Here is an 18,021-nt window from a genome sequence, read left to right on the forward strand (position 1 = left end):
ATTTCTTCTCCTAACTCTTCTGGGAAGCAGGTCGGAGCTACCGTCCTCAATTCACAGATGAGGACTTTTAATGACCTACAAGGCTGAGCCAGAGATTGAAGGTTTAGAAACCCAAGACTCTGACCTTCCCCATAGAGGATCGACAAGCAGCGCTTTGGATACGTGTATAGTTCATTATTTCCGGAGACAGGAAGCTGGACTAGATAAGATTAATAATAATAATAATAATTATGGTACTTGTTAAGTGCTTACTATGTGCCAAGCACTGTTCTAAGCACTGGGGTAGATAGAAGTTAAGCAGGTTGGACACAGTCCCTGTCCCACCGGGGGCTCTCACTCTTAATCCCCATTTTACAGATGAGACAACTGAGGCCCAGGCAAGTGAAGGGACTTGCCGAAGGTCACACAGCAGCAGGCAAATGGCAGAGCTAGGATTAGAACCCAGGTCCTTCTGACTTCCAGGCCCGGGTTCTATCCACTAGGCCACATTGCTCCCCAAATGACCTCCTGAGATCCCTTCCAGCCCTAGCATCTTGTGGTGTTGGGGCAGTCTAAACCTTCGTTCACTCAGCCCTGTAGCTGGTTGCCCGGGGACCCAGTAAGAGCTCTTGCTTCAGTCATTCAATCGTATTTATTGAGTGCTTACCATAAGCAGAACAGTGAACTAAGTACTTGGGGAAGTACAAAATAACAATAAACATATTCCCTGACCATAACAATCTTATTGGTTATCATGTGTTAGCTTGTTATATATGGGCAGGGAACATGTCTGCTCATTCTGCTGTGTCATACTCTCCCAAGTGCTTAGTAGAGTGCATTGCACATAGTAAGTGCTCAATAAATCCCAATGATAGATTGATTGATTGGCCCTTTTGTTTGGGGGAATTAGAGGATCAGCATGACCTAGTGGATAGAGCACGGGCCTGGGAGTCAGAGGATGTGGGTTCTCAAACCAGCTCCTCCACTTAGCTACTGTGTGACCTTGGGCAAGTCACTCACTTCTCTGCGCCTCAGTTCCCTATTGTACTCTCCCAAGTGCTTAATACAATGATTTGCACACAGTAAGGGCTCATTAAATACGACTGAGTGAATATAAACTGGGGGTTAAAACTGGGAGCCCCACGTGAGATGTGGATTGGGTCCAACTTGATTAGTTTATATCTTCCCCAGTGCTTAGTATGATGTCTGGCACAGGGTAAGCACTTAACAAATACTACTTAAAAAAAAAAAAAGTGAGGTCTTCCCAGGCAACAGGGGAAGGTGACCTTGAGAAGGTCAAATCACTGCAGCTGTGTTCAAAACTGCACACACTAGCCAGCGACCTTGGTTGATGAAGGAGGAAAACCTCCCTTGCCCACACAGCAGGTGGTTAGCTTACCCATTTGAGGGCAGGGTCCTCCTTCCAGGACCCCAACCCAAGCCTCAGCCCCCTGCTCCCAGCCTCTGCCCAGTTCCGTCCTGGGATCGGGTTGGAACGTGAACCTGGGATTTCGCAAGTGAAAGGATATTCACCCTGCTGTTTCGATTTGCTTACTTTCCGTTCTCTCCATCAGGGAGCCAGATGGGAATCTTTCATCGTCCCCTTTCTTGTTTTCAGAGCTGTGACCCCGAGCACTCTGAATGGTAGTAGTTTCTCGTACGGCCTTGGGCCTCCATCCTCTTCGGGGTTGGGGGGCCGGGGCGGTCCGCCAGGTAATTCCGCTGCAACTTCGGATTTGGGTTGGCCTCGGGAATTTCTTCAGATCATTCATTTACCTCAGACCTAACCCCTGGCTGCTTCTGTTGCCCAGGGGTGCGATAAATGATTGATGGTGTCTCTCTAGGGAAGCTAAATAACTGTGGAACTTGAGATCGACAGTTGCTAAGGTAACAAAAGGCTCGTGCCATGCATAACAGCTTCATCCATAGGCAACTACCCAGGCATCCAGGGACCAGAGTATTTTCAAATAAATGAAAGGCCAGAGAAAGAGAAAGGGAACTCGCCGAGCAGAAAAGGCAGCGATCAACCCATGCCGTTAAATCTGGTTAAGTGCCGAAGCAGCACGGGCCTGGGAGTCAGAAGGTCATGCGTTCTAATCCTGGCTCCACCCCTTGTCTGCTGTATGACTTTGGGTAAGTCTCTTCATTTCTCTGTGCCTCAGTTATCTGTCAAATGGGAATTGAAACTCTGAGCCCCCCGTGGGAGTGGGACTGTGTGCAACCAAATTGGCTTGTATCCACCCAGTGCTTAGTACAGTGCCTGGGACATAATAAGCCTTTAACAAATACAATAATAATTTTTATTATTATTTCCCTTTTGAAGGCTCACAGACAGTTGGTTAAGGTATTTATTAAGCTTACTCCATGCCATCATGTCATGTGGAGGTTAGACGGGTATCGTGCAGTGATCCGATTGGGAATAAGGTCTGCCACCTAGAGCCTGAGCCCTCAGCCTGGTAGGTTAAGGAGGCTGTTATCAGGGGACCTGGATTTCCTCCTGACAAGATGGCTTGGGTGTCCCAGGGAATGAGAATGAATGGAAAAGCCTCTGCTGGGGATGGGAGGTAAACTGGGCTGGTGGAGAGCAAGGTCTGAGTTACAGCTTACCGGGGATTGCTGTGGTCACACAATGGGGCTTGATGGAAGAAAATTCAGGTCGATGCTTCTAGTGTGGGCCTGGAGGAGAAGGAGAAGGAGAAGAAGGGGAAAAAGAAGAAGGAGCAGGAGAAGGAGGAGTAGGAGGATAAGGAGAAGACGTAGGAGAGGAAGAAGGAGGAGGAGAAGGAAGAGGAGGAGGAGGAAGAGAAGAAAAGGAGAGAGGAAGAAGAAGGAAAAGGAGAAGAAGAAGAGGAGGAGGAAGAAGAAGAAGCTATAAGTCAGTGGTATTTATTGAGTGCTTTCTATGTGCACAGCACTGTATTAAACATTTGGGAGAGTACAATAGAGTAGGTAGATAAGTTCCCTGCCCACAAGGAAACTACTGTGCACTATGTGCCAAATACTGTACTCATTAAGCCCTGGGATAGATTTAGGAAAATCAGGTCATTGACAGTCCCTGTCCCACATAGGGCTCTCAGTCAGTCTCAGCAGAGGGAGAAAAGGGCCTTAATCTTAACCCTAACCCTAAACCATACCCTCACCCTGGAATCATTTTCTAGCCCTCCACAGCCACAAAATGAAGTTGCAATCACCATCCAGGGCCTTGAAGTTCTGGGCACTAAGCCAAACCCAACATCACGTGGCCCAGTGGTTAGAGCATGGACCTAGGAGTCAGTAGGACCTGGTTTCTGGTTCTGGCTGCGCCACTTGTCTTCTCTGTGACCTTGGGAAAATCTCTTCACTTCTCTGGGCCTCAGTTACCTCATCGGTAAAATGGGGATTACGATTGTGAGCCTCATGTGGGACAGGAACTGTGTCCAACCGGATTACCATGTATTTACCCCGATGCTTAGACCAGTGCCTGGCAGATAGTAAATGCTTAACAAATACCATAAAAAAATTCCATGGCTGACACATGCCATTCTAACCCTAAATTCCTAGGTTGATACCTCCAGCAGTTGTAGACACAAATGGAAGCTCATAGATTCCCCTCCCGGCTTCTCCACTTTCTCTGACTTTCCTGTGAGTTGTCTCAGAGCTGGGAGATATTTCTGGCAACCTGACAAGAATTCGATGAGCCTCCCTGAGGCCATCGCTCTGGACCCGGGCAATAAATGCCGCGGGAAAGTCGGATTGAATAAAAGGTGGGTCATGACACCTGCAGGTCATAAGATCAGGGCTTTAGGTTCCCCCATTTTTCAGTCACCAGGGAACCCGGTTTGGGGAGATACTTTCGAACTGTGAGATGGGATCTGCCCAGGGAGATTTCCGAAGGACTTTTCAGAGGTGAACACAGTCCGTTCAAGGAAGCCAAGGATGCAGAAATAAACACTGGCACGATTATTTTATGGGGTCATGACAGATCTATCATCCAAAAGCGTTTTATAATCCCTGGGGAATGGGCTCACAGCTGTGATTTATTTTCAGCACGCTGGATTGGAATTTGTCAGCCTCCAAGGACTCCCTTCCTCCTAGATGAAACCATGTGCTTTTTGGTGTTGATAAAACAAGTGACAGGTTGACTTTGAAATGCCTTAGAAAGCTCCTGTGAGTGGAACGGTATAGATGCTAAACTGAGTTGGCTGCAAAAGCTAAACAAGAGGCAGAGAGACTCGGGGAGGTGTGACCTGCTGTTTTCGAGGAGGAATGATCAATGAATCATATTTATGGAACCACTGAATGTTATATTCAGCGCTTGGGAGGTACAATCCAGCTAGAAGACATGATCCTTGTCTCCTAATTACTGTATCAGCCTCCCTGCTGACCTCTCTGCCTTCTGTCTCTCCCCACTCCAATCCATATTTCACTCTGCTACCTGGATCATTTTTCTACAGAATCATTCGGGCCATGTTCCCCACTCCTCAAAAAACTCTAGTGGCTGCCCATCCATCTCCGCATCAAACAAAAACTCCTCATCACTGGCTTTAAAGCGCTCAATCACCTTGCCCCCTCCTACCTCACCTTGCTACTCCTACTCTATCCCAGCCCACACACTTTGGTCCTCTAATGCCAACCTTCTCACTGTGCATCGATCTCGTCCATCTCACGGCCGACCTCTCGCCCATGTTCTACCTCTGTCCTGTAACATCCTCCCTCCTCATATCCAACAGACAGTGACTCTCCCCCACTTCAAAGTCTTACTGAAGGCACATCTTCTCCAAGAGGCCTTCCTGGATTAAGCCCTCCTTTCCTCTTCTCCCACTCCCATCTGGCATTGCCCTGACTTGTTTTCTTTATTCAACCCTTCTCCCAACCCCACAGCACAGATGTACATATCTATAATTTATTTCTATTAATGCCTGTCTCCCCCTCTAGACTGTAAGCTTGTTGTGGGCAGGGAATGTGTCTGTTTATTGCTGTATTCTCCTAAGTGTTTGGTCAGTGCTCTACACAAATTAAGCACTCAATAAATACGATTGAATGAAATATTGAATGAATGAATGAATGAATTCTAGTAGTTTACAATCCTGCAGGGAGGAAAGACACAAAATAAGTTGTAAATAGGAGGAAGAAGGTAATGGAAATATGGATATTGGGGGATTAATGCTTAAATAAGGAGTATAGATATAAATATGTACAGAGGTGCTATATGAGAGGTTGTATGCACAAATGTAATCCTGGCTAATTCTAATCCTGGCTCTGCCACTCGTCTGCTGTATGACCTTCAATCACTTAACTTCTCTGTGCCTCAGTTCCTTCATTTGTAAAATGGGTATTAAGACTGTGAGCCCCATGTGTAACATGGATTGTGTCCAACCTGAATAGCTCGCACCTTCCTCCAGTGCTCAGTACAGTGCCTGGCACATAGTTAGCACTTAACAAATGCCATTAAAAAAGTGCAGAGGTTATACCAAAACTCTAAGGAGACAGGTGGGAGAATAAGAGCTGGGGACCATACAAATGCAGAAGGAAAGTCTTCCAGGAGCTGTGGTCTGGCGGATTGGTGGGAGGAGGCAGTTCCAGGCAGGAAGAAGGATATGAGCAAGGGTTTGGAGGCTGGCAAGGAAGAGACAGAGTGAATAAGGTCAGCTGGAAACAAAAGAAGGCTGTGAGCTGTAGGGAGAAGAGAGTGGATAACTAGCAGGGAGAGAGCAATATGCATAGAGTCAAACACAGGCCTGGGAGTCAGAAGGTCATGGGTTCTAATAGCAGCTCCACCACTTGTCTCCTGTGTGACCCTGGGTAAGTCGCTTCAATTCTCTGGGCCTCAGTTATCTCATCTGTCAAATGGGGATTGAGACTATGAGTCCCACATGGGACAGGGTCTTTGTCCAACCTGATTTGCTCGTCTCCACCCTAGCGTTTAGTACAGTGCTTGGCACACAGTAAGTGCTTAGCAAATACCACAATTTTATCGTTATTATTATTACAAATCCCTTCACTTTGGATGTGCTTAGTACAGAGCTTTGCGTACAGGAAGTGCTCAATAAATATGACTGATGGAAAATATGATTGAAATGTCCTCACCCAATGTATTCGGTGCCCTGGGCACAAGATTGGCATCTTCCCTGGAAGTCAAGTGTGGCCTGTGACAGTGGCATAGAACATAATGATAATGATAAAAATAATAATAATAATAATGAGCATATTTGTTAAGCACTTACTGTGTTCCAAGCACTGTACTAAGCGTTAGGTGGATAGGACCAAATTGGGTTGGATACGGTCCCTGTCCCACATGGGACTCACAGTTTGAACTTACGGTGAGTGAGTGAGGCATCACATTCACTGTATAAAACACTAGGGTCATCATTGGCAGCCTGAGGGAGCCCTGCGTCGGGGAAAATGGATGTGATATGAGGCAAAGAGTGGGAAACCTAGGACATTGGTGGGGTTTATTTGGTTTTTGTGTTCATTTTTTGGGGTACTTATTAAGCTTGTCCCATGTGTTCTAAACACTGGGCTAGGTACAACTCAATTAGATCAGGCACAGTCCCTGTCCCGCATGGGTCTCATGGTTTTAAGTGGGAGGGAGAATGGGTATTGCATCCCCATTTTACAGTGCAGAAACTGAGCCACAGAGAAGTTAAGTGGTTTACCCAAGCTCACACAGGTAACATTTGGCAGAACAATTGACAGAGCTGGGTTTAGAACCCAGATCTTCTGTCTCCCAGGCCCGTGATCTATCCACTAGGCCACACTACCTCCCTTTGCTGTGTGTGCGTATGCGTCTGTGTGCTCACATGCACAAAACTCCGCACTCTTTCACCAATTTAGTGAGGAATTGTAGATCAGATCAAAAAGGTTTGCCTATCATGCCTATCCGTGACACTAGCTAGAGAAGCGGCGTGGGCTAGGAGAAGGAGTACGGGCCTGGGAGTTAAAAGGACCTTGGTTCTAAGCCCTGCTTTGCTACTTGGCTGTGGTGTGACCTTGGGCAAATCATTTCACTCCTCTGTGCTTCAGTTACCTCATCTATAAAATGGGGATTAAGACTGTGAGCTCCAGCTGGGACAGGGACTGTATCCAACCGGATGACCTTATATCCACCCCGGTGCTTTGGGTCAGAGACGACTCGACAGCATTAAGACAAGACAGACTTAGGACAGTGCCTGGCAGCATGGCCTAGTGGCAAAGCACGAGCTTGGGAATCGGAGGACGTGGGTTCTAATCCTGGCTGGGCAACTTGTCTGCTGTGTGACCTGGGACAAGTCACTTCACTTCTCTTTGCCACGGTTCCCTCATCTGTAAAATGGGGATTAAGAATGTGAGCTCCATGTGAGACAGGGACTGTGACCAACCTGATTACCTTGTATGTACCCCAGTGCTTAGAACAGTGCTTGGCCTATAGCAAGTGCTTAAATGCCATAATGATAATTATTACTTATCATTACATAGTAAGCCTTTAGCCAATACCATTTAAGAAAAAGGCACTACAGAGTGACTTCATGAAGCTCTAGAGTGAAAGGCTTTGTCTGAATGTGTTGGTAGGCTTCCTCGGTGGCGGGAAAGCACGCAAGGGGGCTCACTGCCAGCTCGTGAGGATTCCATCTTGGTCCATGACAAGGATGGTGATAGCTCTTGAGCGATGCTTTTAGCAGGGCAGATGAATTTGAACACATGCTTCGGGGATGTTTCAGAGTAAGCTTGCACTCCACAGAGAGCGGTCGGAGTCCCATCGAGTGACAATTGAAGCAAGCTGTGTAAAGGGATTGTCTGGTTTCTTCCTTCCAAAGTTTTCCCAGGGTGAACTTTTAACACATCTCGTAAGGAGCCCCCTTGTCCATGATACCATGTGCCAGGCAAGCATGTGGGGGGCATTACCCCTTTAGTAGCCATTGGAATTGTGCTAGTGTTTATAAATGTGGGATTTATTGGACTGTAAAAGCAAAAATATTTCTATTACTGGTCTGAAAGGCATTTTCATTCTTTTTTTATTAATAAATATGCTGCAGGAATTTGTATTGGCTAATTTTGGTTTCAAAAGCAAGTATTTTCTTTAACACTCATTTCTCCTCCTCTGGGGGCATGACATCTACTGTAAATTGCTTCCCCAAGGGAAAAAATAAGAAGAAAAAAATGCTTGAACTAATTTCACTCGCTTTGATGGATTAACCCAGTGCATGGAAAGACCCCAATTTCCCACATTCCACATTTCCCTGTAGCATGTGCAATGAATTATTTTCTCTTCTTTGCTGCATTGTTTTTCTGTAGGAATTATCTTGTCTTGGCTCCAGTGGCTATTCCCTGGAGAAGGTTTTCGTCCCTGGTTTCATTTAGTTCATGGAGATAATGTTCTTAAAGCAGCTGACCTTGGCTAGTTGAGTTTCCAAGTGGTTGCGAGAGAGATTATCGATCCTATTAAGAACTAATCCTGGATCTGCCACTTGTCTGCTGTGTGACCTGGGGCAAGTTGCTTCACTTCTCTGGGCCTTGGTTACCTCATCTATAAAGTGGAGATTAAGACTGTGAGCCCCTTGTGGGATAGAGACTGTGTCCAACCAGATTCCTTGTAGTTACCGCAGCGCTTAGAACAGTGCTTGGCACATAGTAAGCGCTTAACAAATACCATCATTGTTATTTTTACTAACTTTACTTTATCTGAAAGACAGGAGACCTTCCAAGTATTAATGTCCTTTTGGAATTGGGGGATAAGAAACAGGACTGTCATGCCTTTCTCAAAACTCTTCTCCCCAGTCAACTCTACATGGATGATGATACAACTCTTTTTTCCCTCAATCCATCAGTGGTATTTATTAAGTGCTTACTATATGCAGACCACTGTCCTAAGTACTTGGGAGAGTACAGTACAACAGAATTAGCAGGCAGGTTCCCTGCCCAAAATGAGTTTACAGTCTAACAGTCAGTGGAATTGATCATCATTGTAATTATTATATATTAAGAAATAATGGTGTTAAGTGCTTACTATCTGTCAGGCACTGTACTAAGTGCTTAGCTAATCGGGTTGGACACAGTCCCTGTCCCATTGGGGCTCACGGTCTCAAATCCCTATTTTACAGATGAGGTAACTGAAGACCAGAGAAGTGAAGTGACTTGCCCAAAGTCACACAGCAGACAAGTGGTGGAGCCTGGATTAGAACGCATGACCTTCTCATTCCCAAGCCCTGGCTCTAACCACTACACCATCCTGATTCTCGGGTGCAGTACAGTTCATGGCATGTAGTAAGCACTTAACAAGTACCATTAAAAAAATGAATAAATAGATGCAGGAGCACTGAGGAAATAGAGGTGACTGAGATGATGGAGCTTTAGTGAAGAATGCCTTCCTGGAGGAGTTGGCTGTTAAAAATCAATCAATAGTATGTTGGGAATACAGTCTCTCAATGTAATAACACTATCAGTGATGATAATAGCAAACAGTAAACTAAACAATAAAATAAAATAATCAATAACTTATTTTGAGAATCAGTGTGGTCTAGGAGAGAGAGTGCAGGCCTGGGAGTCAGAGGACCTGGATTCATTCATTCATTTATTCAGTCATATTTATTAATAATAATGATGATGATGATGGTATTTGTTAAGTGTTTACTATGTGCAAAGCTGTTCTAAGTGTTGGGGTTGATACAAGGTAATGAGGTTGTCCCACGTGGGGCTCACAGTCTTAATCCCCATTTTACAGATGAAGTAACTGAGGCACAGAGAAGTGAAGTGACTTGCCCAGAGTCACACATCTGATAAGTGGCAGGGCCAGGATTAGAATTCTAATCCCCACGACCTCTGATTCACAAGCCCGTGCTCTTTCCACTAAGCCACTCTGCTTCTCTTATTGAGCGCTTTACTGTGTGCAGAGCACTGTACTAAGCACTTGGGAAGACAATTCAGCAACAAATAGAGACGATCCCTGCCCACAGCAGGCTCACAGTCTAGAAGGGACTAATCCTGGCTCTATCACTTGTCAGCTGGGTGGCCTCGGGCAAGTCACTTAACTTCTCTGTGCCCCTGTTTCCTCATCTATAAAATGGGGATTAAGACTTTGAGCCCCGTGTGAGGCGGGACCCTGCCCAACCTGATTGGCTTGTGTCTACCCCCGCGCTTAGAACATAGGACCATTCTCCATCCACTAGGCCACACAGCTTGATGGTGCTTTGTAAGCGTTAAGTCAGTGTCGTTTTTATTATGTCAGACCAGTTATAGCAGTAGTGGTATTTATTGAGTGTTTACTGGGTTCAGCGCCCTGTACTAAGTGTTCGGGAAATACGAACCGAACAAGTGACACATACCCTGCCCACAGGCCACTTACACTAAGGTTTGAATCCTGCAATCCTTAGCTGCAGTATCATGATGAAAGACATAATCAGACTGGAGAAGGTATAGGAAAGGAAAGTCAAGAAGATTAGGGGGATGGAGCCCCTTCTGGGTGAGGGGAGGGTGAAAAGAATGGGAATTCTTCAGCCTGGAAAGGCAAATCTTTAAGTCGGTAAAATCGGAATCTTTTTTTCAGTGGGGAGTCATTGAAATTTAAAGGTGCAGGAGGGTGGTTAGGATGCAAACAAAAGGAAACATTTCATCACCCGTATTTGACGCACATCTGGCGTGTTTCCCCAGGAAGCTGGGCAAGTAGTTTCCCCCCATCCGCAGAATTATTGATCATTGAAATGAATTCCAACAGATTAGTGTTGTGTGATGTTCTCCCCAACAAGTCATGCTTTCTAAGTCCTCACTGTTCTGAAAACTTAATCATCAAATCTATCAGTTTTCCAGGCTCGAGAGTCACTTCTTGAACTCCTTGCACAGATGAGTTACTTTGGCAACCCACCCAGTCCTCTCGCTTATTGGCTTTTACTGTGAATCTCACCACCTCCCCTTCTGAGTTCTTTCCCAATTCTTGGACAAACTCCAACCATTTCCAGCAATTTTTTTTTTTGCATCCTCTTGTCAATTCTGTCAGGAGATATCCTGTAAGTGTCAAAATAGTTTGATTCTGTCCCTTTGAGCAGTCTAATAGAAGAAAACAAACAAACATTTGGTCGTGGAATCAATCAATGGTATTTATTGAGTGTTTACTACTACTTATAATAATTGTGGTATTTGTTAAGCATTTACTGTGTACCGGGCCCTTTTCTACGCTCTGGGGTAGATGCGAGATAATTAGGGTAGACACGGACCCTGTACCACACGGACTCACAGACTTAATTCCCATTTTCCAGATGAGGGAACTGAGGCCTGGAGAAGTGAAGTGACTTGCCCAAGATTACACCGCAGACCAGTGGCAGAGCCAGCATTAGTACCCAGTTCTTTCTGACTCCCAGGCCTGTGCTCTATCCACTAGGCCATGCTGCTTCTTATCTTATTTTTGCCTCCAATGGCTTATCTGAGAGGTCTGTATTTTGGAAACATATCTGTACTAGCCGTCAATGATATTTATTAGACACTTACTTTGAGCAGAGCACTGTACTGAGCGCTTGGGAAAATTCAATAGATTTGGTAGTCATGATCCCCACCCTTGAGGACCTTACAGTCTAGCAGGTGAGACAGAAATTAGAAGAATTACAGAAAGGAGAAGGGAGGAGCAGCGTGAGAGGGAAGGGTAGAAGACTGGCACAAATGTTTCTAGCAGGTGAGAAGAGATGGAGTCAGAGGTATATGGAGAAGGGGAAGAATTTGAAAGCAGCTAGTAGATCACTTCTTTCATGTGAATCATTCATTCATTCAGTCGTATTTATTGAGCGCTTACCGTGTGCAGAGCACTGTACTAAGCGCTTGGAAAGTCCAATTCAGCAATAAAGAGAGACGACCCCTGCCCACAGCGGGCTTATAGTCTAGAAAGTTTGCATGCGCTGGTGAAGCTTAAAGCTGTGCCATCTAGGGTGGAAAAGTCTAAGCCAAAACATTAGACAAAGTCGATTCACCTGGGCTGGGCGGCCATGGCTGCCTGGGAAAGTGTCAAAGGCGGCTGAGAAGCAGCATGGCTTAGTGGAGAGAGCCCGGGCTTGGGAATCAGAGGTCGTGAGTTCTAATCCCAATTTGGACAAGTCACTTAATATCTCTCTACCTCAGTTACCTCATCTGGAAAATGGGGATTCAGATTGCGAGCCCCACGTGGGACAACCTGATTACCTCGTATCTACCCCAGTGCTTAGAACACTGCTTGGCATATGGTAAGTGCTTAACAAATGCCATTATTATTATTATTATTATTATTAGAATAAGTGGCAGGATCAGTGGGTTCAAGAGTCGAGGAGGAGGAGAAGCAGTGCCGCCATGGGGAAGAGAGGGCAGAGTTAGAGAAGGTGAGGATGAATTTGAAGTGAGCAGAGATGGCGTATTGACTGAATTTCCACCAGCCACTCTCTTGTCAGCATAGAAGTGGAGGAAATGCATTGCGGAGGTAATCCAGGGCTGGGCCGGGAGGGAAGGGGGTCGCTGGTGGGATAGAGGTGAGACACGGCCACAGCACAAATGTATGTATCTGTATATATTTGTCATTTATTTATCTATTTATTTATTTCTATTAATGTCTGTCTCCCCCCACTCTCCAGACTGTGAGCTCTTTGTGGACAGCACTGTGTCTGTTTGTTCTTCTATTGTACTCTCCCAAGCACTTAATACAGTGTTTTGCACACAATAAGCACTCAATAAATATGATTGAATGAATGAATGAATGAATGAATGAAAAAGTTAAATGAAGTGGAGAGGGGCATCGATTTGTGCCCTGAGAGAGGGGAGGATGGAATGTGAGCCCATTGTTGGGTAGGGATTGTCTCTGTTGCTGAATTGTACTTTCCAAGCCCTTAATACAGTGCTCTGCACACAGTAAGCGCTCAATAAATACGATTGATTGAATGAATGGATGAATGAATGGATTCCAAACGGTCAACTCTGGGCTGTTATAAATAGAGGATATCTGCAGACTGGATGACTCTGTGCTGGGAGAGAATAATAATGGTAATAATAATGATGATGATGATGATGATGATGATTGCTCCCACTCACCAGAGAAGTGATTAATTTAAGAGAAGCAGCATGGCTCAGTGGAAAGAGCCTGGGCTTCGAAGTCAGAGGTCATGGGTTCGACTCCCGGCTCTGCCACTTGTCAGCTGTGTGACTATGGGCAAGTCACTTAACTTCTCGGTGCCTCAGTTACCTCATCTGTAAAATGGGGATTAACTGTGAGCCTCACGTAGGATGACCTGATTACCCTGTATCTACCCCAGCACTTAGAACAGTGCTCTGCACATGGTAAGCGCTCAACAAATACCATCATTATTGTATCTACCCCAGTGTTTAGAACAGTGCTTGAACTCTAGGAAGCACTTAACGAATCCCATAAAAAAGTGCAGTGTGGGAAACAAATAAACAGTGTCACTCTTCTATCCAGGGGATACTAGTGGATGTTCTCAGGTCCAGGCTCTGAGCATGTGTTGCCTACAGATCTGGCCTTTTTTGGCTTTGTCCATTTAATAATAATAATAGTAATAATAATAATGGTATTTGTTAAGTGCTTACTATAGTCTGAAGGACCTGAGTTCCAATCCCAGTCCCGCCCCATGTCTGCTCTGTGACGTTGGGCAAGTCACTTCACTTCTCTAGGACTCAGTTCCCTGATCCGTAAAATTGGTATTAATGCTATGAACCCTGTGTGGGGCATGGACTGTGTCCGACCTAAACATCTTGTATTTATCTCAGTGCTTTATATAGTGTCTGGCACATAGTAAATGCTTAAGAAATACCACTAACAACAACAGTTTGGTAAATTTGTATCTACCCCAATGCTTAGAACAGTACTTGACATGTAGTAAGCACTTAATAATAATAGTAATAATAATGGTATTTGTTACCATAATAATAATAATTATTATTATGTACTTACTATGGGCCAGGCACTGTTCTGGGGGGGAATACAAGCAGATCAGGTTGGACACAGTCCCTGTTCCACATAGGGTTTACAGTCTCAATCCCCATTTTACAGATGAGGGAACTGAAGCCCAGTGAAGTGACTTACCCAAAGTCACACAGCAGACAAGTGGTAGAGCTGGGATTAGAACCCATGATCTTCTGACTCCCAGGCTTGTGCTGTATTTACTGCCAAGATGACAATAATAATAATAACAATAATAATTATAGGTTATCTGGTTTTAGGGAGCTGGTCTGCAAAAGCCCACACACAATTAGCCAGTTTGTGGATTATCCCAACCCTTGACCACTCCTTTACTTCCCCATCCACCCCCTTATACACACGTCTGATCTTCTCTCTGTCTCCTCCTTCTATCATGTGGGAGTAGGAGAGCCATCAACCCATTTCGTTCCCTCGAGCAGATCTGCCGAGATGGTTTGAGGAGCATCCAAAATGGGTTATAATATTCCGTGGCTTCCTCTTATCCATGTTCTTCCCATTCAGGAATCAACAGGAGTCATCTAGACCCAAGAAGGAATGCAATTTTCAATCCTCCTTCTTCTGGAGTCCAAAGTAGCTGGAAAGCTAATTTTGCTCTTCCCTAAGCCAGGGGATTGATGGAAGCTGTGTGGTCTAGTGAATAAGAGCATGGGCCTGACAGTCAGAAGGTCATGGGTTCTAATTCTGACTCTGCCACTTGTCTGCTGTGGGCCCTTGAGCAAGTCACTTCACTTCTCTGAGCCTCAGTTACTCATCTGAAAAATGGGGATTGAGACTGCGATCCCCACGTGGGAAAGAGATTGTGTCCAACTCGATTTGCTTGTATCCACCCCAGAGTTTAGTACAACACCTGGCATATAGTAAGCCTTTTACAAATCTCATGATTATTGTTATTTAAATACGCCGAAGATTAACGTTAGAAAGACTTCCTTTGAAGAGCCTTGGAAAAAGTCATGAAATGTGCTGATGTAAAAATTGCCACAAAAATACAAATTGTCAACTCTGTGGTGTTTCTAGTGACAGTGTATGGATCCCAAAGCTGAACAGCGAAAAAGCAGGATAGAAAGAAGATCAATTCTTTTGAAATGTGGTGTTGGAGAAAGCTTTTGCGAATACAATGGATGGCCCGAAAAACAAACAAATGGATATTAGAGCAAATGAAGCCAAAGTGATCTTTGGAAGGACAAATGACTCAACTTAGATGAGCATATTTTGGACACATAATCAGGAGGACTAATTCTCTGGAGAAGACATTAATGCTAGGAAAAGTCCAGGGAAAACGAGGAAGAGGCAGACCGACAGCTAGGTGAATAGAGAACATAAAAAAGGAAGAACCACTACAAAGGTTGCGGATTATGGCACAGGACAGGACATTCTGGAGAAAGTATATCCATGGAGTTGCTGTGACTCGGAAAGGACTCGATGGCGCTTGATAATAATAATAATAAACCGTTGTTTTCTTCTCTCTCTTTAGGTCGGATCTTGGACTTGAAGACGGGGACGGTGAAGAAGGAAGGACAGCAGTCTTCCATGAGGATGTGCATGGGGTCCAGGCGTTCGTTCATCTGCAGGATGAGGTCAGTTTCGTTAAGTTCCGGCTGGATCTCAGGGAACTCCATCACTGCCTGCTCAGGAGTTGCAGCAAGCAGCTCCTGAGAAACAAGCGTGGCCTAGTGGATTGAGCCCGGGCCTGGGAATCAGAAGGACCTGGGTTCTCATTCAGGCTCCTCCATTTAATAATAATGATGGTATGTGTAAAGCGCTTGCTGTGTGCCAAGCACTCTTCTAAGCGCTGGGATAGATGCAAGGTAATCAGATTGTTCCACGTGGGGCTCACACTTTTAAACCGTATTTTACAGATGAAGTAACTGAGGCACAGGGAAGTGAAGCGACTTGCCCAAAGTCACCAAGCAGACATGTCTCCATTTGTCTGCTGGGTGACCTTAGGCAAGTCACTTCTATGGGCCTCAGTACGTTGTCTGTAAAATGGGCATGAAGACTGTGAGCCCCATGTGGGACTTGGACTGTGTCCAACCTGATTTGATTGTATCTACCCCAGTGTTTAGTACAGTGTCTGGCACAAAGTAAGCTCTGAACAAATATCATTGAAAAAAACAACCGATACTAGAGTGGGCTTTGAGGAGGAATGTTCCTCATAGAAGTGGGGTCCCCAGGGACCTCTCCTCTGGCCTCAAGTTCCTCTTCAGCCCCTCAGACATGTTCCTTGGATGACAGAAAGACTGCTCCTTTCTTCACACTCCAGGAAACATAGAAAAGTCTCCCGTTTACCCTGTTGGGTGACCCTACATGTAGCCAAGCATTCATTCATTCATTCATGCAATCATTTATTGAGCATTTACTGTGTGCAGAGCACTGTACTAAGCACTTGGAAAGTACAATTCAGCAACAAAGAGAGACAATCCCTGCCCATAATGGGCTCACAGTCTAGAAGGGCGGAGACAGATGTCAAAACAAGTAAACAGGCATCAATAACATCAATATAAATAAATAGAATTATAGATATGTATACACATCAAAACAAGTAAACAGGCATTAATATAAATAAATAAAATCATAGATATGTACATATATACACAAGTGCTGTGAAGAGGGGAGATGGGTAGAGCAAGGGGAGCGAGTCAGGTCAATGGGGTGAGGGGGACCTGAAGAAAAGGAGGGCTTATTCTGGGAGCACAGGCCTGGAAGTCAGAAAGTCGTGAGTTCTAACCCCAACTCTGCCAGTTGTCCGCTATGTGACCCTGGGCAAGTCACTTCCCTTCTCTGGACCTCAGTTACCTCTTCTGTATAATGGGTATCAGAACTGCAAGTCCCACATGGAACAGGGTCTGTGTCCAACCCGATTTGCCTGTATCCACCACTGTGGACTGGAGGGAAGAATCCGGGCCTGAGTGTCAGAAGGTCCTGGGTTCTAATCCCAGCTCTGCCACTTGTTTACTGTGAGACTTCAGACAAGTCACTTCACTTCTCTGGGCCTCAGTTTCCTCATCTGTAAAATGGGGATTAAGACTCTGAGCCCCATGTGGGATAGGGAATGTGTCCAACCTGATTAACTAGTATCTACCCCAGCACTTCATACAGTTCCTGACACATAGAAAGGGCTTAACAAATACCATTATTATTATTATTATGATACTTCTAGACTGAGAGCCCATTGTTGGGTAGGGATTGTCTCTATCTGTTGCCGAATTTTACTTTCCATGCGCTTAGTACAGTGCTCTGCACACAGTAAGTGCTCAATAAATATGATTGAATGAATGAATTTGACATTTGGCATCTGTAAAGCTTTTGCTAACAGAACCATTTTTAAAGCTTTAGTCAGTGAAGCTATTGGATATTCTTTATACTGTCCCTGTGGGCAGGGACTGGGAATTAGGATTTTATTATTGTTCCCCACGACTTCCTGTTCAGCGGTGACTCAAGGGTCGGGGCTTAATCGGTCACGATCTTGGAGGAATGGGGGACCTTGTAGTTCAAACTACCCTATTCAAGTCCAAATAAGTGTGGTATTTGTTAAGTGCTTACTTTGTGCTGGGCACTGTACTAAGCTCTGGAGTGGATACAAGCAAATCGGGTTGGACACAGTCCCGGTCCCATGTGGGGCTCAGTCTCAATCCCCCTTTTGCAAATGAGGTCACTGAGGCCCAAAGAAGTGGAGTGACTTGCCGAAGGCCACACAGCAGACAAGTAGGATTAGAACCCATGACAATCTGACTCCCAGACCTGTGCTCTATGCACTAAACCAAATTCCCCTCAACCAGTCTTCCCCACCATGAGCCATTTAGGGGAGCATTTGGGTGTCTGAGGGTTTTTAAAAAAATTATTATTATTAATAATAATTGATTTTTAATAGCATTTGTTGAGTGCTTACTATGTACCAGGCACTGTACTAAGAGCTAGGGCAGATACAAGTTAATCAGGTGGGATACAGTCCCTGTCCCACAGGTAGCTCATAGTCTTAATCCCCATTTTACAGATGAGCTAACTGAGGCCCAGAAAAGTGAAGTGACTTGCCAGGGATCATAAAGAAGACAACTGGTGGAGCTGGAGTTAGAACGTAGGTCCTTCTGACTCCCAGCCCCATGCTCTATCCATTAGCCCACACTGCTTCTGTTCCTTGACATTCCTTAAAT

General features: G+C 45.1%; 1 protein-coding gene across 3 annotated transcripts in view; it reads left to right on the plus strand.

Annotated features, from left to right (window-relative positions):
- The window catches only part of ARNT2 (aryl hydrocarbon receptor nuclear translocator 2), a 222,506-nt gene that overhangs the window by 125,969 nt on the left and 78,516 nt on the right, over window positions 1-18,021 (plus strand). For all 3 annotated transcript variants that reach the window (XM_039912280.1, XM_029066286.2, XM_039912281.1), the window contains one exon: window positions 15,345-15,447. In XM_039912280.1, the coding sequence (XP_039768214.1) occupies window positions 15,345-15,447 (103 nt within the window). The remainder of the gene's footprint in view (window positions 1-15,344; window positions 15,448-18,021) is intronic.

This window comes from Ornithorhynchus anatinus, chromosome 5 (assembly GCF_004115215.2).
Source record: "Ornithorhynchus anatinus isolate Pmale09 chromosome 5, mOrnAna1.pri.v4, whole genome shotgun sequence".
NCBI lineage: Eukaryota > Metazoa > Chordata > Mammalia > Monotremata > Ornithorhynchidae > Ornithorhynchus > Ornithorhynchus anatinus.